The 26,677-nt window shown below is 43.2% G+C and overlaps 2 protein-coding genes across 2 annotated transcripts in view; both read left to right on the top strand.

Annotated features, from left to right (window-relative positions):
- ssrp1a (structure specific recognition protein 1a) overlaps positions 1-8,399 on the top strand; it is a 45,935-nt gene extending 37,536 nt beyond the window's left edge. The window contains exons 16-18 of the mRNA XM_063000910.1: positions 5,445-5,542; positions 7,657-7,828; positions 7,913-8,399. Of these exons, the coding sequence (XP_062856980.1) occupies positions 5,445-5,542; positions 7,657-7,828; positions 7,913-7,990 (348 nt within the window). The 3' untranslated portion in view covers positions 7,991-8,399. The remainder of the gene's footprint in view (positions 1-5,444; positions 5,543-7,656; positions 7,829-7,912) is intronic.
- A 5,180-nt stretch (positions 8,400-13,579) lies between these two features.
- p2rx3a (purinergic receptor P2X, ligand-gated ion channel, 3a) lies at positions 13,580-26,435 on the top strand. Its single transcript, XM_063000209.1, has 12 exons — positions 13,580-13,701; positions 15,005-15,140; positions 15,807-15,878; positions 15,951-16,020; positions 17,244-17,337; positions 17,725-17,802; positions 17,883-18,015; positions 19,293-19,429; positions 22,158-22,248; positions 22,374-22,439; positions 22,521-22,598; positions 25,138-26,435. Exons 1-12 carry the CDS (start codon positions 13,580-13,582, stop codon positions 25,261-25,263), a joined length of 1,203 nt encoding a protein of 400 aa, XP_062856279.1. The 3' UTR covers positions 25,264-26,435.
- The last annotated feature ends 242 nt before the right edge of the window (positions 26,436-26,677 follow it).

The raw sequence follows: 26,677 nt of genomic DNA, 5'->3' as shown, positions 1-26,677 counted from the left end.
GATTTACACCAGTACATGATTTACACCAGCTTTACACCAGTACATGATTTACACCAGCTTTACACCAGTACATGATTTACACCGGCTTTACACCAGTACATGATTTACACCGGCTTTACGCCAGTACATGATTTACACCGGCTTTACACCAGTACATGATTTACACCAGCTTTACACCAGTACATGATTTACACCGGCTTTACACCAGTACATGATTTACACCGGCTTTACACCAGTACATGATTTACACCGGCTTTACACCAGTACATGATTTACACCAGATTTACACCAGTACATGATTTACACCAGTACATGATTTACACCAGTACATAATTTACACCAGCTTTACACCAGTACATGATTTACACCAGCTTTACACCAGTACATAATTTACACCGGCTTTACACCAGTACATGATTTACACCGGCTTTACACCAGTACATGATTTACACCAGATTTACACCAGTACATGATTTACACCAGTACATGATTTACACCAGTACATAATTTACACCAGTACATTATTTACACCAGTACATTATTTACACCGGCTTTACACCAGTACATGATTTACACCAGCTTTACACCAGTACATGATTTACACCAGATTTACACCAGTACATGATTTACACCAGATGTACACCAGTACATGATTTACACCAGTACATGATTTACACCAGTACATGATTTACACCAGATTTACACCAGTACATGATTTACACCAGATTTACACCAGATTTACACCAGTACATGATTTACACCAGATTTACACCAGTACATGATTTACACCAGTTTTACACCAGTACATGATTTACACCAGCTTTACACCAGTACATGATTTACACTGGCTTTACACCAGTACATGATTTACACCAGCTTTACACCAGTACATGATTTACACCAGTACATGATTTACACCAGTACATTATTTACACCAGTACATTATTTACACCAGATTTACACCAGATTTACACCAGTACATGATTTACACCAGATTTACACCAGTACATGATTTACACCAGTTTTACACCAGTACATGATTTACACCAGATTTACACCAGTACATGATTTACACCAGCTTTACACCAGTACATGATTTACACCAGCTTTACACCAGTACATGATTTACACCAGTACATGATTTACACCAGTACATTATTTACACCAGTACATTATTTACACCAGTACATTATTTACACCGGCTTTACACCAGTACATGATTTACACCAGCTTTACACCAGTACATGATTTACACCAGCTTTACACCAGTACATGATTTACACCAGATTTACACCAGTACATGATTTACACCAGATGTACACCAGTACATGATTTACACCAGATTTACACCAGTACCTGATTTACACCAGTACATGATTTACACCAGATTTACACCAGATTTACACCAGTACCTGATTTACACCAGTACATTATTTACACCAGTACATTATTTACACCGGCTTTACACCAGTACATGATTTACACCAGCTTTACACCAGTACATGATTTACACCAGATTTACACCAGATTTACACCAGATTTACACCAGTACATGATTTACACCAGATTTACACCAGTACATGATTTACACCAGCTTTACACCAGTACATGATTTACACCAGCTTTACACCAGTACATGATTTACACCAGCTTTACACCAGTACATGATTTACACCAGCTTTACACCAGTACATGATTTACACCAGATTTACACCAGTACCTGATTTACACCAGTACATGATTTACACCAGATTTACACCAGTACATGATTTACACCAGATTTACACCAGTACATGATTTACACCAGATTTACACCAGTACATGATTTACACCAGTTTTACACCAGTACATGATTTACACCAGCTTTACACCAGTACATGATTTACACCAGATTTACACCAGTACATGATTTACACCAGCTTTACACCAGTACATTATTTACACCAGTACATTATTTACACCAGTACATGATTTACACCAGATTTACACCAGTACATGATTTACACCAGCTTTACACCAGTACATGATTCACACCAGCTTTACACCAGTACATGATTTACACCAGTACATGATTTACACCAGTACATGATTTACACCAGTACATTATTTACACCAGTACATGATTTACACCAGTACATGATTTACACCAGTACATTATTTACACCAGTACATTATTTACACCAGTACATGATTTACACCAGTACATGATTTACACCAGATTTACACCAGTACATGATTTACACCAGTACATGATTTACACCGGCTTTACACCAGTACATGATTTACACCAGCTTTACACCAGTACATGATTTACACCAGTACATAATTTACACCAGCTTTACACCAGTACATGATTTACACCAGCTTTACACCAGTACATTATTTACACCAGTACATTATTTACACCAGTACATGATTTACACCAGTACATGATTTACAGCAGCTTTACACCAGTACATTATTTACACCAGTACATGATTTACACCAGTAATAATAGATGGGTTCGGGGTGGAGTGGATTCTTTTGAAGCTGGTTTTGTTCTATCTAACCTGAAACTGGGAGTTGGGGTTTCAGAGGGTGTCAGGAAATGAACCAAGGCTCTTTAGCCCTCAGATACACATCTGTGCTATTATCCTGCTGGGCGTCTACACAGACACACGATTTGGCTGAAACCAGCGCTGTGCTGTAGCCTAGGAGAGACGCGCACTATGAGACCTGATGATACGCCACCACTCGTGTCAGTACCTCCACCAGACAGCAGAGGTCAGTGTTGGTGAGCTGTACCGCCTCACCCGCCTCTCAACGAGCCCTGACGGTCATGTGACTTACTTGTTCTGGTTGTAGATACTGATTATTATTATTATCATTGTCATAATTAATAAGCAAACAGATCTCTTCAGCTCCTGATGGGTATCTGTGCCATGTCAAACATGCCGGTACGTGGATTGATTACTAACTCGCTCTCAGGTATCAGTGAGTGGATCAGTGACGGTTTGTGAAACCTTTGGGCCTGGTGTTTCCAAAACAAGCTCTGTGATAACCGTGACCCTGGTCAGGTCAATCAAGTACTGAAGATTTTTCATCAAGCGCTTTATCCTGGTCAGGGTCGCAGCTGGTCCGGTTCCATCAGGAAACACTGGGCGCGAGGCCTGTGTAGACGCCCAGCTGTCCGATAGCGCCGCTGAGATTGGAACCTGGGTATTGGCTGGCTGGCGTAATAGACCGCTGCGTCACTCCGTTGTACACTGAAGATAGAAGGTAGAACTTAAGATGAGCTGCCGTCAGTCTCACTACGGAGGTCTAGAACATGCCCCCTCCTGTGTCGCTCCAGTTGGAGCTATAGTCCGCTGAAGTCGTGCGTCATTCTGTAGTCCTCGTTATGCCCATATTTGGAGACCCGGGTCTAAGTCAGATCTCCTATAGGAATAATGAACGGGGTTTTCAAAAAATCGACTCGAACGCATCCTGTGCTAAATAAACACGTTCAGAACCCTGCACGTTTCGTCCCGTGTACATGTTTCTCCTGTACATCACCGGATCCTCCGAATTACGAGGTTTTTAAAGGGGCGTGATACTAATAACGCTACACGTAAGCTAACGCTACTGCGCATTAATTAGACGTCACTGAACTACACCGATCGAATCGACGGAACGAGCGGCCCGCTTTTGCTGAGTACAATCGAAGGCGTAACACCCGACCGTCCTCGCTTTCTACTTTAATGTAGCTAGCTACTAAAAATATGAAGTAAAACTTGTGAGAATCACGGTGCTGTTACTCCGGTGAATCGCGCTGCTTCGTGCGCTTATTTAAGAGGCTTATACAGGGTGGGGCATAAAGATCTCCCACATTTTGAATGAATCTACCAAAAGAACCCAACTATCTAGAAAAAAAAAATGCTTATATTTCTGAAAAGTACATAAAAAACAGTTTTGTTTTAATGGGTTTTAAAAATTATATCAGACAAATGGCGGCCGTTGTTGGCAATACATTGATGGAGTCGTTCCCGGAAGTTCTCCAAGACTCTCCGTGTCATCTCAGGTGGTTTTGCGTCGATTTCCTCTCGGATCCTTTCCTTCAAATCCTCAAGAGTTCGAGGACGATGTCGGAAAACCTTTTCCTTTAGGTATCTACAAAGGAAAAAGTCACAAGGGCTTAAATCTGGTGACCTTGCCGGCCACCCCACGTCTCCCCTTAAAGAGATCAAATGCCCAGGAAACATTTCCCTCAACACTCCAAGCGAACGTCGTGCTGTGTGAGCTGTGGCCCCATCCTGCTGAAACCATACATGTTCTGTATCCAAGTCATCCAGTTTCGGGCGCAGAAAGTTCTCCAACATTTCAACAAAATGGTAGAGCCTAGCCTACCGAATGAAACCTGTCCCGCCTCTCTACTGCCACTACAGCCCATACGGTGCCCACTCCAAATGTGGGAGATCTTTATGCCCCACCCTGTACAAGAAAGAAAAGAAAAAATGAAGAGGCTTCCAGTTTAGTGACGTCAATTCAGTGCACAGTAGCGTTAGCTTACATGTAGCAATATTCATATTTTGACTCTTTAACGACTTCATAATTCAGAGGATCCGGTGATAATAGACAGAAGAATCTCCATAAAACAAAACCTCACAGCTCTGGAACATGTCTTATGACCACAGGATGCGAGAGAGACAATTTTCTAAATCTCCGTTCATTTATCCCATTCAAACTTTCTCTTAGACCCGGGTTACCAAATATGGGCATAACAACACGGCGTGGCCTACAAAATGACGACACGACTTCAGTGCTCTATAAGGAAGCATCATCCAGCTAAAATGGAATTTATTCATTGATGCTTTCTGAAAGTTTCCTCTGGGCGCTCCGGTTTCCTCCCACAAGTCCGAAGACGTGCGGTCTGGAAAATCGGAGCTACTAGAGACCGTCCCATACGTGTGTGTGTGTGTGCGCCCTGTGATGGACTGGCAACCTGTCTGGGGAGTTTCCTGCCGTTCAGTCAGTAAATCAGACCCCCCCCCCCGCGACCCTGACGATAAATAAACTAACTAATAAACAAACGAATGGGATCTGCTGTTCACGTATCCACGGACTAAAGACTCGGACGATCAGAAACCACGTCCTGTTGATGTTAGCTGAGACTTTGATCGACGTCCTTAAGCGTCCTCCTCCTCACAGCCGAATGCACCACAAACTCCCCCCCCCCCCCCCCCCCCCCCAAGCCTCGGCTCTGTCCATTACCCCTCGTACCATCCCGCTCCTCACTCCCTCTATCACCAAACCATCACCGCTCAGCACGTACAGGAAACGGCTCTCAGAGAAAGTGGGTCAATTTCACGCCTCTGACTAACTGGTAAATGTGTTCTCTCTCTCTCTGTGTGTGTGTGTGTGTGTGTGTGTGTGTGTGTGTGTGTGTGTGTGTGTGTGTGTGTGTGTGTGTGTGTGTGTGTGTGTAGGAGTGGGACAAGAAGGCCGAGGAGGCTAAAAAACAGTACGACACAGCGATGAAGGAATATAAGGAGAGCGGTGGAGGGGCGTCGTCCGCTCCCGTCAAGTGAGTTCACACCAACATGAGCTGTGCCAGCCGCACCCGGGTTACCCAACCAGAGTGCACACTGATTCCAGATCAGTCCTAGACTCCATGAGTCTGAGCAACTTTACAGTAATTGACTCTATACTGAATATGTACCATATTTACCAGCTGAACCAGTTGACCCGGTGCTGGATACCCGGGCGGTGTGGTGCCACAGGAAACGACCATGCCAACGTAACAGCAACGGGAAGGAAATGATAAAGTACCCTGTACCCCCGTACCTACACCCTATAATAGATACCTTCATTAAAAGGACAGACGAATGCACAGCAAGCAGCACTATATAGCCAAAAGTATTTGGACGCCTGACCGTGAGCTTCTCACGAGACTTTGGAGTGCGTCTGTGTCTCAGTCGGTGTTCCGGTTCATCCCAGAGCTGTCGAGTGAGGTCGAGCTCAGGGTTCCTGTTTTTGATAGGGACGCTGGGTAGATCTTTGGACCATCAATCGGAAGCTTGTGGGTTGGAATCCTGGACCCTTAACTCTCTCTGCCACAGGGGTGTCGTACACTATACGGCCAAACGTATCTGAAATAGAGTGACCTCTGTGTGATCTTTGAAGGGTCTTGTGAGAAGCCCTGGGCAACCAAGGTCCTTACACGGCGCCGATAGCCCCGCCCTTCGGCCCGGTCTTTCCCCACCCGGCAGACCAGACGCCGGTTTTGTCTCCTGCAGGTATAGCCAGTTATGCCCGATAGGCCGATTCGAACCCTGGAGCTTAGATTCTCTGCGCTGGTGTGCTCCCAGGACTGCAGCTTTTCATCCAACGCCACTTTTCATTTGGGGTTAAGAGCCTTGTCAAGTGTGGGCTTGAACTACACACCTTCTGATTACTAATCCATTAGCTCAGTGGCTGAGTTAGCGCCGTCCTGTTTTCTCGGCGGATGAATGGAACTGGTTCAGGTTATTAAGCATGAAATCACTCTCATGTTCTCTGGCAGACGGGCGTGTCCGAGGTTTGTTTGGCCTTGTCTAAGTGTTGCCAGAAAAGCAGCTGCGGTGTGATATTTCCTGTTCTGCTCCATCGTGATGTGATTTTGTCGATCGGTACGATCCTAATCAGTGTCATTGATTGGTTAATGATGCATGTCTTACAGTAACGATCAGCTATAAATATCATAATACTCTTTCTGTAAGGCCAAACGTTTATTTCTGCTACTGCTTGTTTGCAGGAGTATTGATCGTGGTGGTAAATGCTGCAGTTCTGCAGAGTTTAGGGATTTATAAAGAAAAGAGCCACATCATAAACTCATAAACTAAATGATAGAATAAATAAAGCTATGCTACACAGCACAGCTACATTAATAATTGAATGTAAACCCACAGAATTGGTTAGTTTCCAAACTCAGTTACCCGAGTCGTGTTTAGCTGCTTTACACTGTTCCACATCTTGGACATTCTGACTAAGCGATTGCTAACTGAATTGCCGTAGTATTTGCTAGGATGCCTCATAGTGCAGGTTAACCAATAAACGTGAGACACCTGAACGCTGTAAATGACTAAACGCAAACTTTAAACTGCATATCACACGGGAAAGGGCTTATATCACAGTCCGTCCACAGGCATAATTGGCAGTGCCTGCAGGGAGGGATGACCGGAATATATGGATGTGGTCTTCAAACGCTGTGCAAGGACCCTGATTGGCTAATAGAGAGGTGCCTAGGCAGAGTGCATGGGTGGACAAGGGGCGTGAGCAGCAATATACCCACCTCACCCTACAATCAGGGATCCACCAGCAGGGGGAGACAAACTGACCACGATAAATTAGGGAGAAAATGCAGAAATAAAATGGGGGGAAAAAAAGAACTGGCTTGGTGACTCAAATACAGACTCATACCTGCTGCAGTTACGCCCTCTGCTGGCCGATCGATGGCGCTGCACAGAGACGGGTGATGACGGAGATCGGTACGTGACCCTCCGTGCGCGATACGGATCTCCGTATGAACCCGCCTGGCGCAGGTGAAAAGAAGCGGTCTGTACTGCACGCGTGTCGGAGGGGGCGTGTGTCAGTCACGACCCACCTCGGTCAGGAGTGGAATCGGATACGACTAAACGGCATTACTGGTGTGCGCGGCAGGGAGAAGAAGAAAGGCGGGAAAGCCGAGGAGAAGAAGAGGAAGGCGTCGGCGGAGCAGGAGAAGGAGAAGGAGCGAGGAGCGAACGAGAGCTTTAAGAGTAAAGAGTTCATCTCCAGCGAGGAGAGCTCGTCCGACTCCGACTCGGGGAAGGCCAAAGGAAAGAAACGCAAGGTACGAACCTCCGAGTCTGGAGTCGCGTCCCACTCACACGTCATGCCGAGTGTTAGAACTAACCTTCATCTCTGGGTCCCGCAGGCTGATGAGGAGGAGGAGGACGAGGAGGAAGTCGCATCCACACCACCCAGCTCAGAAGACGAGTCGGGCTCAGATTAAGACGTCTAGATCTACCTCTCAGAACGCCAGTGCACTTCAGCATGTTCTCTCAGGCATCACAGTTACAGTAACACACACACACACACACACACACACTCTGACAGTTCCCTGGACCAGGTTCTTGTGCCTCTTGTGATGTTTACTGGGCATGAGTTGGACGTTTATTGTATTTCTGGGGCTGAATCATGAATCTGAAATAATATTTTTCCACTTTTCTAAGTGCTGATGTGCAGCCTGATGGATTTTCTTTCTTTATTTACCTTTTTTCGGGGAATATTTGAGAGGTTCTGTGAGCAGTTGTGTTATTTTTTTCTCTTTTGAACGAGCCTGAACTTTAATTTGATTTAAATAATGTTTTTGTTCTGTTTTAGGTCTTTTTCAAAGCTAATAAATGTTTTTTTGTATTAAACTCTGAACTCTGTGTGTAAAATTAATTGTGATCAAATTAATGATGTTTATTCTGTAATTCCCCCCCCCCCCCCCCACCGCTTTATCTACAACCCTAAATCAGAAAAGTTGGGACAGGATGGAAATGTAAATAATATAAACACAGAGTTTCTTACATTGACTTTTATTTGATGTCAGACAGGATGAATCTGAGATGTTTCATCTTTTATCTGCTCAACTTCATTTCATTTATTAATAATCATCCATTCCTGCATTTCAGACCTGCAACACATTCCAGAATAAGTTGGGACGGTAAAGCATTTACCACTTTGTAATGCTGTCGTTCCTTTTCACCACTTAAAAGAGGTTTTGGCACCGAGGAGAGCGAGTGATTTAGTGATTTAGTGTCTCAGCTTTTATTTTGCAAACACGTCTTAAGATGTGCAGCAGTACGGGGGGGGTCAAAATCCTCCACACGTTCTCTATCGGGGACGGGTCAGGACTGCAGGCGGGTCGGTCCAGTACCCGTACCCTCTTCTTCCTGGTTTTGCATCGTCTTGTTGAAAAATGCTGGACGTCCCTGGAATAGACGACATCTTGTTCACATCACCTGTGTTGCAGGTCTGAAATGCAGGAATGGATGATTATTAATAAATGAAATGAAGTTGAGCAGATAAAAGATGAAATATCTCAGCTTCATCCTGTCTGACATCAAATACACGTCAAAGTCAGTGTAAGAAACTCTGTGTTTATATTTTATTTGCATTTTCCCTCCTGTCCCAACTTTTTCTGATTTGAGTATGTACGAGGGATCTTCAGAAAGTTTCCTCACGTGTATATTGTGGTTCTGCTGGGTGAGGGTGGAGGAGGAGGAATCGCTCGTGTCTGAGAGACTGAGAGACGCTTATAGTCCTGATTTAGCTCCATCTGATTTACTCCTGTTTGGGGGAGGAAAGAAGCTTTAAGGGGAAGAAGATTCTCATGTGATGATGATGTGAAAGCACCGGCGCATCAGTGGTTACGAGCTCAACCAGAAACGTTAAAAAGTCGGTACGACGCTGGAAAAATGCATCAGAAGGCGACGATGTAGAAAAGTGACGGAGTTTGTTTTTAAATTCTTTAAGTTAATAAAGTGAGGAAACGGTGGTCATATACAGTTCCTAATTCTTAACCTGCTGCCCCTTGCAAAACCCCCGGTCTGGATAAGGGGCGCTGCATCAGGCACATGTCACAGTCGTGCCAGGAAGGCGTGTGGAACTGACCCACTGGACCCACTGGTTGCTCCCATATTAAGGCGTCGCCACAGTGGGTCTGTGGCTCTCCTACCAGTTTTTACTCTGGGTGTTTTTCCTGATGCCACCCTCCTATTTCTACCTGGGCTTGTGACCTGCACTGACAAGTGCACCTCACAATGACTGCGCATCAGCCAATCATGTCCAAGCAGACGCCCGCTGAGATTCGAACCCTGGATCCCTGGATCTCAGCAGTAGTAGCACCCTGCGCTCGCTGCGTGTGTTTACCGAAGTCAGAAAGCTGTTTCCAGAGTGCCAGGGTACCAGTCCACCACAGTGCCCGAGCTCTGTGCCAGTCTACACGCGGGCATGATTTGTGAAGTGAGAAAACACAACACAGAACCCAAGATCTGCTGGTCTGCGGTCATTGTTTATCAAGTTATCTTTCCTTTTTTGCAACCCCTTCTTTATTTAGTCCCGTTCCTACACACTGGCACACACGGAGGAAATTCTCAGACCAGACCTTGTGATGTCTTCAGCTTCTTCTTACCACCGAGCCAGCGCTGGATCCTTTCAGGGATCACACTGTGCTCCGTGTTCCTTCACTGCTCACGCTAAAACCCTGACCAGCCAGCAGGAGTCTTGAGTGCCACCCGAGCGCAGAAATATAATATATAAGCGTAGCAGGAGTTCGATCAGATTGTTCTCCTTCTGTTCTTCAAATGATGCTTTTAAGGTTTTACTAAGCGCTTCAGTCTGGTCAGGGTCGCGGTGAGTGAGGTGCCGTCCGGGTGAGTACGGGTGCGGATCTGTCCCGCGTGAGCTGTCGAACTGTTCTACGAAATAAAAGTTTGTGTTGTTTGTTGACTAATCTGAACTAAACTAGACTGAGGAGGAGATCTGGAGGTCTGGCGTCGGTGTGGTTTTGAACCCTCTGTACTGGTACCATTAGCCGCTGTGGTTTAATTTCCCAGTAGGAAATGGGATGAGAGGACGTGTGGTTGTTTTTAATATGATAATGAGTGCAGAATGAGAGTAAAGTCATTTCCTTTCGGGTGTTTTTCTCAGCTCTAATAGAGAGCGGGTGGGGTGGGGGGGTGTCGGAGGGGTGTTTATTCCTAATCTGGCGCTCCGCCTCGTCGCCTGGTTTCAGCTCGGCTGGTGTGGAGTTTCACAGATAACAACATTAAAGGAACGAGAGCGTGTTAATGTTTTATTTTCTTCTCTTTACGTCCATTTGTGTTGTGCAGCCTTGGCGTCGTGTGTGTGTCTCTCTGTGTGTGTGTGTGTGTCTGTGTGTGTGTCTCTCTCTCTGTGTGTGTGTGTGTGTGTGTGTGTGTGTGTGTGTGTGTGAGACCCTGGGTAATTTACAGGAAGTCCAGTTTTCCGTCCCTACAGTCACTTGAAAGCATTTCTTACGTGTAATTGCCCCTCGAATGTGACCACAAACATAAAGCTTTCACTGCAGCAGAGATCAGACGACCCTTCAGTAAGTGCTCGGTTTGTACGTCACTGACGTCCGGAGGTGATGGGGTGATGGGGGTGAATGTCATTTGAAGGACGCGAGTGTTTATTTATTATTTATCTCGACTTAAAAGCAATTCGGCTGCGCTTTTATCCAAAAGACTGAACCCACGGCAAGCAAACGAGGGTTAAGACATCAGTGTCAACTTGATTATGGTGGGGCTTAAACCAGCAACCTTCTGATCATTAGTCCAGTTCCAGTACCTTAACCACTGAGCTACAGCTCCTCTCTCTCATTATTTATCTCTTATTAAAGATTATTAATAATAAAATTATTTCATTTCTGATTGAAGTGGATTGAGATTTGCACATGATCGACACACATCAGACGGGACACAGTCCAAGCCCCATCGAGTTAGGGGCCTTGATAAAGAGCCACACTGTGCCGGATGCATTGCGTCGAGTACGTTTATCACTGAGCCAGCACTGCCCACCGGACTCGGATGTCATGGCAGACCTGGCATTTCTGAATTTTTGCAACTGTTCATTTTCGGAGAAACCCTAGACCTTTCAAGAAAAGGTTTTTATTTATTTATTATTATTATATAAAAATAAAAATTTTTTATTTATTATTCTATAAAAAATCATTTATTATTTAGTTATTCTATAGAAATTCATTTATTATTTAGTTATTCTATAAAATTTCATTTATTTATTATTCTATAAAAATTAATTTATTATTTATTTATTATTCTATAAAAATTCGTTTATTATTAATTTATTATTTTATAAAAAATCATTATTTATTTATTAATCTATACAAATTCATTTATTATTTATTGTTCTATAAAAATAATTTATTATTTAGTTATTATTCTATAAAATTTTATTTATGTATTATTCTATAAAAATTTATTTATTATTTATTTATTTTATTTATTTATTATTATTATTTATTTATTTATTATTATTATTTATTATTTATTTAAAAACCATTGATTATTTAGTTATTATTACATAAAAATTCATTTATTTTTTATTTATTTATTGGTTATTATATAAAAATGCATTTATTTTGTATTTATTTATTTAGTGCTTTTTTTCTTTTTGAGAATGTGTGGAACAGTGGTCTCTTAGCTGAAGCTGAAAAAACAGTCACATGATGCTGAAAGGAAATTCATCAGGATGCTCAGTTCTTATCTAAGATCTTTAACGTTAGAAGCTGCCGGGGGTTGAAAACATGCCCACCGCCCCTGAGGTCTCGAGGGGAATTTGGAGGAAAAGGGTGTCGTGCCCACATCACGTCCAGGCGAGCGGAACGTCGTCTTTGTCTTTGACGCTGTCGTACAGTTTTGCGGTGGGATTCAACAGAAATCCAATTCAAAAACGTGATGGGAGCGTTTAAACCCAACCACACTGTAGCTGCTGTGAAGCATGGTGGTGGTAGTATCGTGCTCTGTGACGTTTCACTGCCGGTTTAACAGCTACGTTGCAGGATGTGGACGAGCAGGAGGTGACGGAACAGCGATCCATGTGTGTTCCATCTTTTATCTGCTCGACTTCATTTCATGTATTAATAAACATCCATTCCTGCACTTCAGACCTGAAGTTCAAAATTCTCCTCACGTCCTCAATCGGGGACAGATCAGGACTGCAGGCAGGACCTCCAGCACCCGTACTTTACACACTGAAACTCCTCCAAAATTCCTTGAATGGTTTAATGATATTCTGCACTGTAGAGGGAGAACATGCAAATCTGTTCTGATCGTTCTGTGAGGAACTTCGTTTTTTAACAGTTTAAATATTTTCTCACACATTTGTAGACAGACTGGAGATCCTCTGATCATCTTTGTTCCTTAGAGACTCTGAAGCTTTTCGCTGCTCGTTACATATTATATCACCCTAAATCTCCCCCGTCCCAACTTATTTTGCAGGTCTGAAATGCAGGAATGGATATTTATTAATAAATGAAATGAAGTCGAGCAGATAAAAGATGAAATATCTCAGGTTCCGTCAAAACAAGTGGAAGAAACTCTGTGGTTATGTATTTATTAGCATTTTCTGTACTGTCCCAACTTTTTCTGATCTGAGATATATATCTAATTTAAACTGGACAGGGCTTGTGGATGTATTTGGAGGTAAATAAAGTACCTGTTGAGCTGTTTTTGGTGGACGTAGCGCTGAGCGTACTTTGAGCCGTGGTGTTCAGCGTTCAGACGAGCTCGTGGAGATGACGACTGAGCAGATCATTAAGGAAATGGAGGGCCCCCGGGGACCCGAGTGAGAGAGCCAGATAAGGGAGGGGAGAGAGACGAGCGCTAATGGTCATTTAGCTCTATAAGCACTAGACCGCCGGTCGTCATCCAGCACAAGGCAGCGGGGACCCGAGCGCCTCGGTCCGGGATCGTACGGTGTCACCTTCACCAGACTTCAAAACCACTGCGGGAACTCAGCGTACCTGTGCTCGACCAATCAGAGTCCAGATCCTCCTCCTCCTGGTCTTATGATGTCAGGCTGCGTTTCTGGCTTCTTCACCTACGAGACGACCAAGTCTGTGGTGGTCAAGAGCTGGTCAGTGGGCATCATCAACCGCATCGTCCAGCTGCTCATCATCATCTACTTTGTGGGGTAAGGGTTCAGATGAGGTCAAAAATGTACATGCACCTGTTAGAGCCGTATACTGGGAGTTTCATCATTTCAGCAGAAACTTTCATAAAGTGAATTTATTTTATTATTTATTATTGTTTGGTTTTACGTTCTTCAGCTCTGTAGTTTTAGACCTTCAGCAGACTTCTGATCCTCTCCCAGGACCAGGGGAAGCTCGTGTAAACCGTTTTTAATCCCGTTCTAACACGTTCCGGTCGTTTTCCAGTACAAACACCCACTGGTCCACGATTCGAACCCCTCTGCGGATGCTTTAAGGCTTGTGTATTTTATTTGGTGTAATTTTGCAGGCTTGCTGCAGAATGGACCCAGAATATGATCTGCCACCACTGTGCTGGACAGTAGGTACAGAGTTGTTGGGTTTGAACATCTCACATTCTCCCCTCGGAACATTCACTGAGATGAAACCAGCCGAGCATTAAGGGCCGATACTGTAGATGTAGAGCTTGCTTGACTGTGCACAGTACCAGTTAGATGGTGTTTTATTTCAGACCTGTTTGTTTGTTTGTCGTGGGAATTTTTGGAACCCTCCTTACCCCCCTTGTTCGTATAGGTGTATGTAAATATGTGACCACAGCTGAGGGGGTGGAATGATGTGATTGTGGGTTTTTGCTGATTAAGTTAATTTAGTTACTTTAATTATTAGTTTCCCAAATTTAACCAGTAATAATAATAAGTAAAAAGTGTTAAATGTTTGGATTTTGGTGGTTTTGAGAATAAGTGAAGAAACAAAAAAATCCTTTATATTGTTTAATTTAGGATGTTTTAGGATTCAGAATGAGGATTTTCTCATTTCATCTTAATTATCAGTAATTTTATTATTATTATTATTATATTTATTATCATTGTTATTATTTATTATTATTATTAAAGTTTTATTTGAATCAAATGAAGAACTGGGAGATGATTTTAATCTATTTTAATTAAGTTTATATAATTTAGAGTAATCAATCACTACAGTATAATGAGGAGCAGCACGTCCATGCAGAAGGTGGTGTTGGTGCCTCAAACCTCTGAGGTCTCCGCTTCAGTTTTCTGAGTTTGAACCCTAAATGTGAGGTGGGTTCATTCCTCCCTACAGACCCCCTGACCCACTGCGACCCTGATCAGAATAAAGTGCTTACTAAATATTACTAAATAACTTTTGTTTTTATTTAAATATGTGAATCAGATGTGTGTGTGTGTGTGTGTGTGTGTGTGTGCGCGCGCGTGCGTGCGTGGGTGTGTGCGTGTGTGTGTGTGTGTGTGTGTGTGTGTGTGTGTGTAGGTATGTGTTTGTCTATGAGAAGGTGTATCAGGTGAAGGACACGGGGATCGAATCCTCCGTCATGACTAAAGTAAAAGGGAACGGAGTGTTTAACGGTGAGGTGATGGACGTGGCTGATTACGTGCTACCACAGCAGGTGAGTGAAACTGGGCAGCCGACACGCTCACGGTCAGGCGTCCAAATACTTCTGGCCATGTAGTGTAGTGTATATATAATGTTAAATGGTTAATAGAACAAGCAGTAGTAAAACACAGTGACCCCCCTTTTCAGCTAGAACAACAGACGCTCTTCTGAGAAGCTTCTCACAAGACTTTGAATATGTGTTTGTCTGTGTGTGGGAATTTGTGCCCATTCCGTAGTACAAAATATGACAGTATTTGTTTGGCTGGGCGCTGATCGATCGGTCGGTGTTCCGGTTCATCCCAGAGCTGCTGAGTGGGGCTGAGCTCAGGGCTCTGTGCAGGACGCTGGAGCTTCTTTAAAGTGTTGTGACTGAAACACATGAATTCAGTCATTAGAAGTGGCGTCCCAATACTTTTGTCCATACAGTGTATATCAGTTTGGGGAAGGCTTTTTCCTGTTCCAGAATGCCTATAAAGACAAGGTTTGATGGTTTGATGAGACCTAGAGTGAACACCTTTGGGATGAATTGGAACACTGCGAGCCTGACCTTATGAATGCTCTTTTAAATAAATGAATGGAGACAAATTCCCACAGGTACATTCCAAAACTGTTTAAAAGCCTTTCCAGGAACAGGGGGAGTTAAACGAGCCTAAATGTGTGTGTGTGTGTGTTTTCCCAGGGTACCTCTGTGTTCTGCATCATCACCAGGATGTTCGTCACGCCCAATCAGAAGCAGGGTACCTGTGCTGAGGTGAGTCTCTGATCACATGATCCGGTTCTGATCACATGATCCGGTTTAATAACTGAAGCGTCTCTGTTCCAGACTGAAGCTCATTTTAACTGTAACACGGACGAGGACTGCAGGAAGCACGTGTCGTCCAACATGGGGAACGGTGGGTGTCCTTACTTTTTTGACACTTGGCTCAGATATGAAGAGACGTGAGTGTGTGGGGAGCTGGTGCGGCGCTTTATCATGCTAGCCACGAGCGCTGGGATACTGTGCTATCGTCCAGCCGGGCGTTTACACAGACACGTTTGGCTACATCATTAGGGTGAAGCCCTGTGATGTACTGGCGCCCCCTGCAGGGTGTCCCTACCTTGCGTCCAGTATTTTTCTGTAAAACCAGAGCACTGCGACCCTGACCAGGACAGATTTTTATTTAACTTTTTTAAATATTTGATTCGTGCTTTATCCTGGTCAGGGTTGCGGTGGGTCCTACCCCCTCTCACTCCATCCTACCCTCTCCTACTTCATCCTACCTTGTCCATCCCCTCCTCACCCTCAACCTCATCCATCCTACCCCCTCTTACTCCATCCTATTCCTTTCTACCCCTTTACTACTCCACCCTCCTCCATATTCTCCTCTCCTCCTCCATCCTACCCCCTTCTACTCCATATTCTCCTCTCCTCCTCCATCCTACCCCCTTCTCCTCCATCCTACCCCCTTCTACTCCATATTCTCCTCTCCTCCTCCATCCTACCCCCTTCTCCTCCATCCTACCCCCTTCTACTCCATATTCTCCTCTCCTCCTCCATCCTACCCCCTTCTCCTCCATATTCTCCTCTCCTCCTCCATCCTACCCCCTTCTCCTCCATCCTACCCCCTTCTACTCCATCCTACTCCTTTCTACCCCCTTACTACTCCACCCTACTCCATCCTACCCCTTCCTACTTCATCCTACCTTGTCCATCCCCTCCTCACCCCCAACTTCATCCACCCCGCCCACTTCATCCATCCATCCTACCCCCTTTTACTTTACCCTATCCTCAAAAACAGTCAGTTGTGTCTGTTGAGTGCTCGGCCAGGCTGATAGCACTACCAAGATCTAAACCCAGGTCTCGAGACTTTTGAGCAACAGTATGAGACCCAAAATAATGTAAAACAAACTTTAATTCTTTAATAAAGGCAGAATGTGTGTGTGAGTAAATCCTCCTGGTTTTGGTAAAAAATAAATAACTAAATACGTTTTTTTTTTTTATATTAAAGTGTGGAATTAAGTCATTAACCACAAAGACGTGAACTAATTCACAAAAGTTGAATTCTTTATCAGCGTCTAAATAATTTATCTTTACTTTATTTATTATTATTTATGAATCCCTGCTGCTGTTTTACAGGAAGGATAACGGGAACGTGTGTGATTAGTGAAAATCGATGTGAGATACAGGGCTGGTGCCCAGCAGAGAACGACACCCAGGCCAAGAAGCTAAAGTAAGAAGCAGCCACGCCCACATACATACAGTATAATGTATAGCACAGACACAGGGGGGTAAATACGGAACCCATAACAATTACATTTCTCCTCGCCGCTGAGGCACCAGGTCAGGTCCCGTACCTGCAAGAATGGGAATTGAACCCAGTGTGCTGGATGCGTAATTAGGGTAGAACAAATACTGCTGCTGTGCGCGATACGGATCTCCGTATGAACCCGCCCGGTGCAGGTGAAAAGAAGCGATTGGTGCTGCACACGTGTTTTAGGAACGGTGTGTTAGTCACGACCCTCCTCGGTCAGGAGTGGAGGTGAAATACCATCTGGGAATTGGATACGACTAAATTGCATTTGTTTTTTGCTCATCCTGTTTTTCTTGTCCTCCTCAGAAATCCCATGAAGGAGGTGGAGAACTTCACCATCTTTGTGAAGAACAGCATCCGCTTTCCTCTCTTCAACGTCAGGAGGTGAGTAACCACCGAACCACAGCGAGAGCAGACAGAGTGACTCTGATTCACCCCCCGTTTCTCTCTCTCTCTCCTCTCAGGGGGAACATCCTTCCCTCCACGCCCAACCTGAACTGTCTGTACGATCCTCACGAGAACTCGTACTGCCCCATCTTCAGGGTGGGTGACGTGCTGAGGTACGCTGGAGAAAACTTCTCCATCATCTCACAGAAGGTAAGAAAGAGTTCCTCACCATCCTTCTTACATCGTTCAGAATAACTGAGTCCAACATGCAGGCGCAGTACGGCCGAGACATCCATGAATGAATCTGCTTTCTGAGCTTTGTGAACTTTCCCAGTGTGACGCTGGAGTTATTATACAGGTTAAGGGAAGTCTTCATCTCTAACCAGTAATGAGGAACTGGGATTTGGTGGTACAGACTGAAGTTACTGTATTTTCTATACTCTATTTATTATATATTTTTATTTCTATATGTGTGTTTATGATTTAGTTGATTTTACTGTGATGGACCGACATGGTGATAAATATCAACTTTTTGTGCTGCAGTAATTATTTTTTCTTTTTTTTCTTCTTCTTGCTATTATTTAGCAATAATTCTATTCTGTTATAATTATTATTTCATTATTATTATTATTATTTCATTTTCATTATAATAATGATAATTAATATTATTTCTTTTTATTATTTTTTTATTTATATCATTTTTTATTTTATTTTTCTTCTCATTTCTTTTTATTATTTTTTGTATTAGTTTTTGTTTCATTATTTTCATTCAATAATTATTAATTTTCTTATTAGTTTTTTTTGTTTTATTATTATTTATATTAGTATTTTTTCTTTTCTTTTTGTTATTATTTTCATTATTTTTTATTATTTATATGATTTGTTTTTAATTTTTATTGATGTTTTTTCATTTTAATTATTATCATTAATATTATTTATATTTTAATTTTTATTATTGATTTTTATATTATTTGTCTTTTTATTTATATTATAATTTTTATTATAATTTTTATTTATATCTTTTTTCTTTTCTTTTTGTTATTATTTTTTATTATTTATATTATTTTAGTTTTTTATTGTTTCTTTTTCATTTTTTATTATTATTTTTATTATAATGAATATGATCATTTTTATTCTTGTTTTTTTATATTATTTGTCTTATATTATTTTCATTATTATTTTTAATTTATATTATTTTTCTTTACTTTCTTTTTCATTGTATCTTTTTTATTTTCTTTTTGTTATTATTATTATTAATGGTAATATTGTAATATTTTTAATAATTTTTATTATTGTTTTTATATTATTTGACTTTTTATTTAATTTTATTATTGTTTTTATTTATATTATTTGTTTTTCATTACCTTGACTAACATGAATCAAGTACTTTGTTTTATTAGTGTCAATTAACAAGTGTGTGCGTGTGTGTGTGTGTGTGTGCGTGTGTGCGCGTGCGCGTGTGCGTGTGTGTGTGTGTGTGTGTGCAGGGAGGTGAGATTGGGATTAACGTTGTGTGGAAGTGTAATCTGGACCGGCCGGTTGAAGACTGCAAACCCAAATATCTGTTCACCCGTCTGGACTCGACTTTTAACGACTCCAACATCTCTAAAGGGTTTAACTTCAGGTATCATCACACACACACACACACACACACACACACACACTACACACACACACACACACACACACACCCATACACACACACACACACACACTATATATATATCTACGTATATACACACTCTACCCACACACACACACACACACATTACACACCCATACACACTCACATCTATATACACACACACACACACTCACTCACACTCTCTCACACACACACATACACATCTATATGCACACACACACATCTATATACACTCACACACACACACACTACACACCCATACACACACACACACACACACACACACACTACACACACACACACACACACACACTACACACCCATACACACACACACACACACACCCACACACTCACACACACACTTTCAAACACACACACACACACACACACCCACACACTCACACACACACACACACACACACACTCATCTACAGTGTATCACAAAAGTGAGTACACCCCTCACATTTCTGCAGATATTTAAGTATATCTTTTCATGGGACAACACTGACAAAATGACACTTTGACACAATGAAAAGTAGTCTGTGTGCAGCTTATATAACAGTGTAAATTTATTCTTCCCTCAAAATAACTCAATATACAGCCATTAATGTCTAAACCACCGGCAACAAAAGTGAGTACACCCCTAAGAGACTACACCCCTAAATGTCCAAATTGAGCACTGCTTGTCATTTTCCTTCCAAAATGTCATGTGACTCGTTAGTGTTACTAGGTCTCAGGTGTGCATAGGGAGCAGGTGTGTTCAATTTAGTAGTACAGCTCTCACACTCTCTCATACTGGTCACTGAAAGTTCCAACATGGCACCTCATGGCAAAGAACTCTCTGAGGATCTTAAAAGACGAATTGTTGCGCTACATGAAGATGGCCAAGGCTACAAGAAGATTGCCAACACCCTGAAACTGAGCTGCAGCACAGTGGCCAAGATCATCCAGCGTTTTAAAAGAGCAGGGTCCACTCAGAACAGACCTCGCGTTGGTCGTCCAAAGAAGCTGAGTGCACGTGCTCAGCGTGACATCCAACTGCTGTCTTTGAAAGATAGGCGCAGGAGTGCTGTCAGCATTGCTGCAGAGATTGAAAAGGTGGGGGGTCAGCCTGTCAGTGCTCAGACCATACGCCGCACACTACATCAAATTGGTCTGCATGGCTGTCACCCCAGAAGGAAGCCTCTTCTGAAGTCTCTACACAAGAAAGCCCGCAAACAGTTTGCTGAAGACATGTCAACAAAGGACATGGATTACTGGAACCATGTCCTATGGTCTGATGAGACCAAGATTAATTTGTTTGGTTCAGATGGTCTCAAGCATGTGTGGCGGCAATCAGGTGAGGAGTACAAAGATAAGTGTGTCATGCCTACAGTCAAGCATGGTGGTGGGAATGCCATGGTGTGGGGCTGCATGAGTGCAGCAGGTGTTGGGGAGTTACATTTCATTGAGGGACACATGAACTCCAATATGTACTGTGAAATACTGAAGCAGAGCATGATCCCCTCCCTCCGGAAACTGGGTCGCAGGGCAGTGTTCCAGCATGATAATGACCCCAAACACACCTCTAAGACGACCACTGCTTTATTGAAGAGGCTGAGGGTAAAGGTGATGGACTGGCCAAGCATGTCTCCAGACCTAAACCCAATAGAACATCTTTGGGGCATCCTCAAGCGGAAGGTGGAGGAGCGCAAAGTCTCGAATATCCGCCAGCTCCGTGATGTCGTCATGGAGGAGTGGAAAAGCATTCCAGTGGCAACCTGTGAAGCTCTGGTAAACTACATGCCCAGGAGAGTTAAGGAAGTTCTGGGAAATAATGGTGGCCACACAAAATATTGACACTTCAGGAACTTTCACTAAGGGGTGTACTCACTTTTGTTGCCGGTGGTTTAGACATTAATGGCTGTATATTGAGTTATTTTGAGGGAAGAATAAATTTACACTGTTATATAAGCTGCACACAGACTACTTTTCATTGTGTCAAAGTGTCATTTTGTCAGTGTTGTTCCATGAAAAGATATACTTAAATATCTGCAGAAATGTGAGGGGTGTACTCACTTTTGTGATACACTGTATATACACACACACACACATTCACACACACTCTCTCTCACACACACACTTTCAAACACACACACACACACACTCACACACACACTCACACACACTTTCAAACAGTCATTGTGGGTTTCCTGAAAATCTGTGGTGCAGAAAGTTCTGTGAAGTCGCCTGGTGACTTCTCTGTGCCCATAAAACAGGATTAGGCTTCCGTCTATGCAGCAACAGTTTAGGGAAGGACCTCTCCTGTTCCAGCATGAGCGAGCTCTATAAAAACATGAAGAGAAGCTCCAGCGTCCTGCACAGAGCCCTGAGCTCAGCCCAACTCAACAGCTCTGGGATGAACCGGAACACTGACTGAGGCTCTCTTGACTGAATGGGCACAAGTTCCCACACACAGACACACTCCAAAGTCCTGTGAGAAGCTTCTCAGATGAGCGGCTGTCGTTCTAGCTGAGTAGATCACACAGAGGGAACTCAGATTTAATAGCGTATGTTTTTGAAATGGGACGACTGGCGAGCTCACGGTCAGGAGTCGGAATACGTGTATCTGTGCACAGTGTTAGAATAAACAGTGCTGAGGTTCTGAGACGTGACCATGTCCCTGATGAGTGTATATTAAGTTTGGACTTCACCTGTAAATGCAGGTTCGCGAAGTACTACAAGGACAACGGCACCGAGTCTCGCACGCTGTATAAAGCCTACGCCATCCGCTTCTACATCATCGTTTCAGGAAACGTGAGTACCATGAGTGTGTGTGTGTGTGTGTGTGTGTGTGTGTGTGTGTGTGTGTATGTGTGTGTATGTGTGAGCGGTGGGCGGAGCTTACACAGTGACCCCCGTGTGTTTTTGTTCTTCTCCAGGCTGGAAAGTTCAGCATCATCCCCACGCTGATTAACGTGGTAGCCGCCTGCACGTCTGTGGGTCTGGTACGATCGATCACACACCCAAATATTCATCCCACACCTCTTTATAATCACCCCACTAATCCTCGTTCTCATTGGCTGCAGGCGACCGTCCTCTGTGACATCATCCTGTTAAACTTCATCAAGGAAGCCGAACAGTACAAGGCGAAGAAATTCGAGGAGGTGACCCCCCCCCCCCCCGTGTCCTTTCACACTGACCACACGCTTCATTAGCTTCAGCAAAGCTTTCATTCGTTGGGACGATAGGAAAATATTATAAAGACAGCAAGGGCACATACACCGATCAGGCATAACATTATGACCACCTTCCTCCACCTTTCTGTGCTGCTCTGTGTATTCTGACACTTTCTATCAGAACCAGCATGAACTTCTTCAGCAGTTTGAGCTACAGGAGCTCGTCTGTTGGATCGGACCACACGTGCATCAATGAGCCTCGGTCGCCCATGACCCTGTCGCCGGTTTACCACTGTTCCTTCCGATACTGACCACTGCAGACCGGGACACACCCCACAAGAGCTGCAGGTTTGGAGACGCTCTGACCCGGTCGTCTAGCCGTCACAATGTGCCCCCCCCCCCCACCTCACCTGATAGTGGTCATAATGTTATGCCTGATTGGTGTATATAGGACAATCATCAGGACAAAACTAAAAATCATATCTCAAAAAGCTGAATACAGTTCACCTTCTGGGCATTAGAATGACCTTAGGGGCATACAGCACGTCCCCCATCCCAAGCCTTTACACAGAATCACAAGAACCTTCACTTGAACTCAATCAGAGTCGTGGGAAATCAACGAAATCCAGTATACAAACATGTAAACCAGTTATGTCTTCCTATCAGAAGCAATAGGTGAAATATAATACAACCACTGGGAGCCCAAATGACATGAACATGATAGCCCAAAACCCTCCCTACAACATAACCTCCTGGGAAATTAGGAGACCTAATATCATCTTCATATCAAAAATATCGACTCCATTTATTCATTTATACTGATGGATCAAAAACCACAGAGCAAATAACATTAGCAGTGACCACAAAAATGACCTCAACCGAGCTCCACATTCAGTGCAGGAGCCCACGCCTTAATAATGGCTTTAAAGTTTGCAGAAAAGACCCATAATAAAATAATAATAATATGTACTGACTCAAAATCGTGCCTTGAAGCAATTGAATCATGAATATTCGGGTGATTCTTCAATTGGGGGAACTTTTACGTCCCTGGGTTATAAATTTGTGTTAAAAATACTTTATTACAAAACTAATATTTTAGGTATTAAAAAGATCATTCATTACATCACTAAAAAAAAATACATACCAAAATAATTATGATTTCCATTTTTTATGATGATTTAAACATCAATATTTTGCTACTTTGGCCTTGTCCCCAACACAGACTTTAAAACTTCTCTGCTCTAATAAAATGCTAAAAAGTGATCAATTCATTATAAACATCACAATATGAGTTTTATAATAACTTAAAAAGAAACAAAATGTATTTTTATTTGTCATATTTGTACAACCTGTGCATATTTTTGAACAATATATTACCGTCCCCAGCATTATCGTCATTACCGCAGCAGTGTACGGTTTCTGTAGGGAATCATTTGAAGGTAACACTTGTTTATGTTGTAACCATGGAAACACAGACTTGCAAGGAAGCACATGCCAGCCATGAGAGAAGATTAACATTTTAATGTCTGGAAATGTGAGTAATTTAATCATGTATTCTTCCTGATCATAGAGTATATTTATTCAGCGTCATTACCATTTACATCAGTACGGCAGTACTTTACCAAAAAAAAAACACACACATTATTTATATGTATTTAAAGTGCATCTTGTACTAGCTGTTAACTAGCTTTAGCAAATCCATGGCCTCTAGTTTTTTTCTTAAAAAAAATAAAAATTGTCATTACCGCAACACGTCATTACCAACACATGATGACATTTTGCTGCCACTTCACAAATAAATATGAAATATTAGAATTCAATTGTAGCCATCATTAAGTCTTCGCTCTAAAGCATGTGAGCATTATCTTGACATCATTAAAACAAAATTATTACTCATTTTATTTTTCAAAACATAAGATGGTAAAAAGAGCCCGCAATTGAAGAATCACCCATATACACTGTGGGAGTGTTTTCTCCAGGATAGTGTGTACAACCGGGTGTGGAGGAGATGAACCAGTAGGATGCTCTATAGGACGAACCAGCTCCCAACATACAGAAGCTGGAGGAGCTGCTGGTAACGTCCTGGTACCAGATACCACAGGAACCCTTCAGACGTGTCTCGGTGGGTCAGAGCTGATTTGAGAGCAGATTAGGAAGGTGGTCCTAATGTTCTGGCTTATCAGTGTTCATCATAAGCTGTAGCCTAGTGGTTAAGGAACTGGGCTAGTGATCAGAAGGTTGCTGGTTCACGCCCCAACACTGCCAGGTTGCTGCTGTTGGACTCTGAGCAAGGCCTTCAGCCCCCCATTGCTCAGACTGTTCACTGTAACTGTACTGTAAGTCGCTTTGGATAAATGTGTCTGCTGAACACCACAAATGTATTAGTGTGTTTAATTAGTTGTAATAATCCGCTCGGCCACTAGAGTCCGCCAGAACAGAACTGCAGGGTCGGAACGCTTTACTTCTCATGCATGTGGTCGATGAGCATGTTCTCCTGAGATGAACGTTCTCGTTTCTTCTCTCTCAGGTTTCAGAGTCTTTCAAGGCGTCCTGGAGTAACTCGGGGAGCAAAAAGATCCGCAGGGAGAACAACTCCACGGACTCGGGAGCGTACGCCATCGGACATCCTGCAGAACCTCTGAATAAATACTAACCTTCGTCATGCCCTGTTCCCTCAGACCTACAGAGATCCAGTCAGGCTTACAAACACCCCCCCCCCCCCCCTTCCTTCCGGTACCAAAAAAAAACATGGGACGGTAGGAAGAATGTCAATAATAAGAGACAGCAGTGATTTCATTCATTTATTCATCTGTTTTACTCCTGGTCAGGGTCCCGGTGGGTCTGATTTACTGGGCAAAAGGCTGGAAACACCCCGGAGAGGTCGACAATTCACAGGGCGCGCACACACACACACACACACACACACTTATTTCTAAAGGCTCTAGGCTAGCAGCTCTGACTGCACATTTTTCCACTGTGGGAGGAAACCCACACAGTCGTGGGGAGAACATGCAAAACTCCACACAGTAAGGGAATCGAACCCAGACTTATAAATCTACTTCCATTTTATTTTATTTGTCATGTTTTATCTCCGCTTTATCGTGGTCAGGGTCGCGGTGGGTCAGATTTACTGGGAGAAAGGCAAGAAACACCCTGGAGAGGTCGCCAGTACATCACAGGCCACACACACACACACACACACACACACACACACTCACTCAGGGTAATTTTTAGTATCTCCAGTTGTGGAAGGAAACCAGAGCACCCGGAGGAAACCCACATGGAGAATGTGAGAACATGCAAAACTCCGAACAGAAAGCCATCAAACCCAAAACCTTCTTGCTGTGAGGCTCCACCATGCCGTCCCTCCTCAGCCCTTATTTTAACTTTATTTCATGTTTAGGGTCTTGGTGGGTCTGCTTTGCCCCGGAATCACTTTTTTTCAAGCGACCCACATTTTGTCTGTGATTTTTTTTATCTCACTCTCTCTGTGGTTTACAAGATGTAACATAAAGTCTCCACAAGGGGGCGCTCATGTACACGTTTATTTCATTATTAGTATTTTTCTTAGCGACCCCCGGGTGAAAAACCCGGTCCTAGTGGGTGGAGCTTTGAGCTATCAGTCGGGAGATTGGCGGTTCAAATCCAGGCTCTGCTATGCAGCCACTATTGGGCCCTTGAGCAAGGCCCTTAACCCTGTCTACTCCGGTGGCACAGTACAATCACTGACCCTGCGCTCTGACCCCGGCTTCCAAACAAGTAATTTCATTCTCCTGTACACGTGTAGACGTACGGATGATCAATAAAGTGTGAATAAAATCTGACAGAATTAAATTTGTGAATTATTTTTTATCTGCGTTTATTTAAATACGTTCTGACGCTGCAGCACGTTTCCTAATATTTGGGACGGGGCTCGTTTACCCCTCTTACATCACCTGTCCTGATTGATGACACCGATGGTCCTGTGGTCCTCACTCAGTGTCATAGACCCTGATCACCTGACCAGTTAAACTAGCAGCTGGTTGATCTGGTTTCATTCAGTTTGATGGTTTAACTGGTTATTTAAG

This window comes from Trichomycterus rosablanca, chromosome 8, assembly GCF_030014385.1.
Source record: "Trichomycterus rosablanca isolate fTriRos1 chromosome 8, fTriRos1.hap1, whole genome shotgun sequence".
NCBI lineage: Eukaryota > Metazoa > Chordata > Actinopteri > Siluriformes > Trichomycteridae > Trichomycterus > Trichomycterus rosablanca.
Note: the sequence above shows the minus strand (reverse complement) of the source record. Positions and strands in the feature narration are given on the sequence as shown.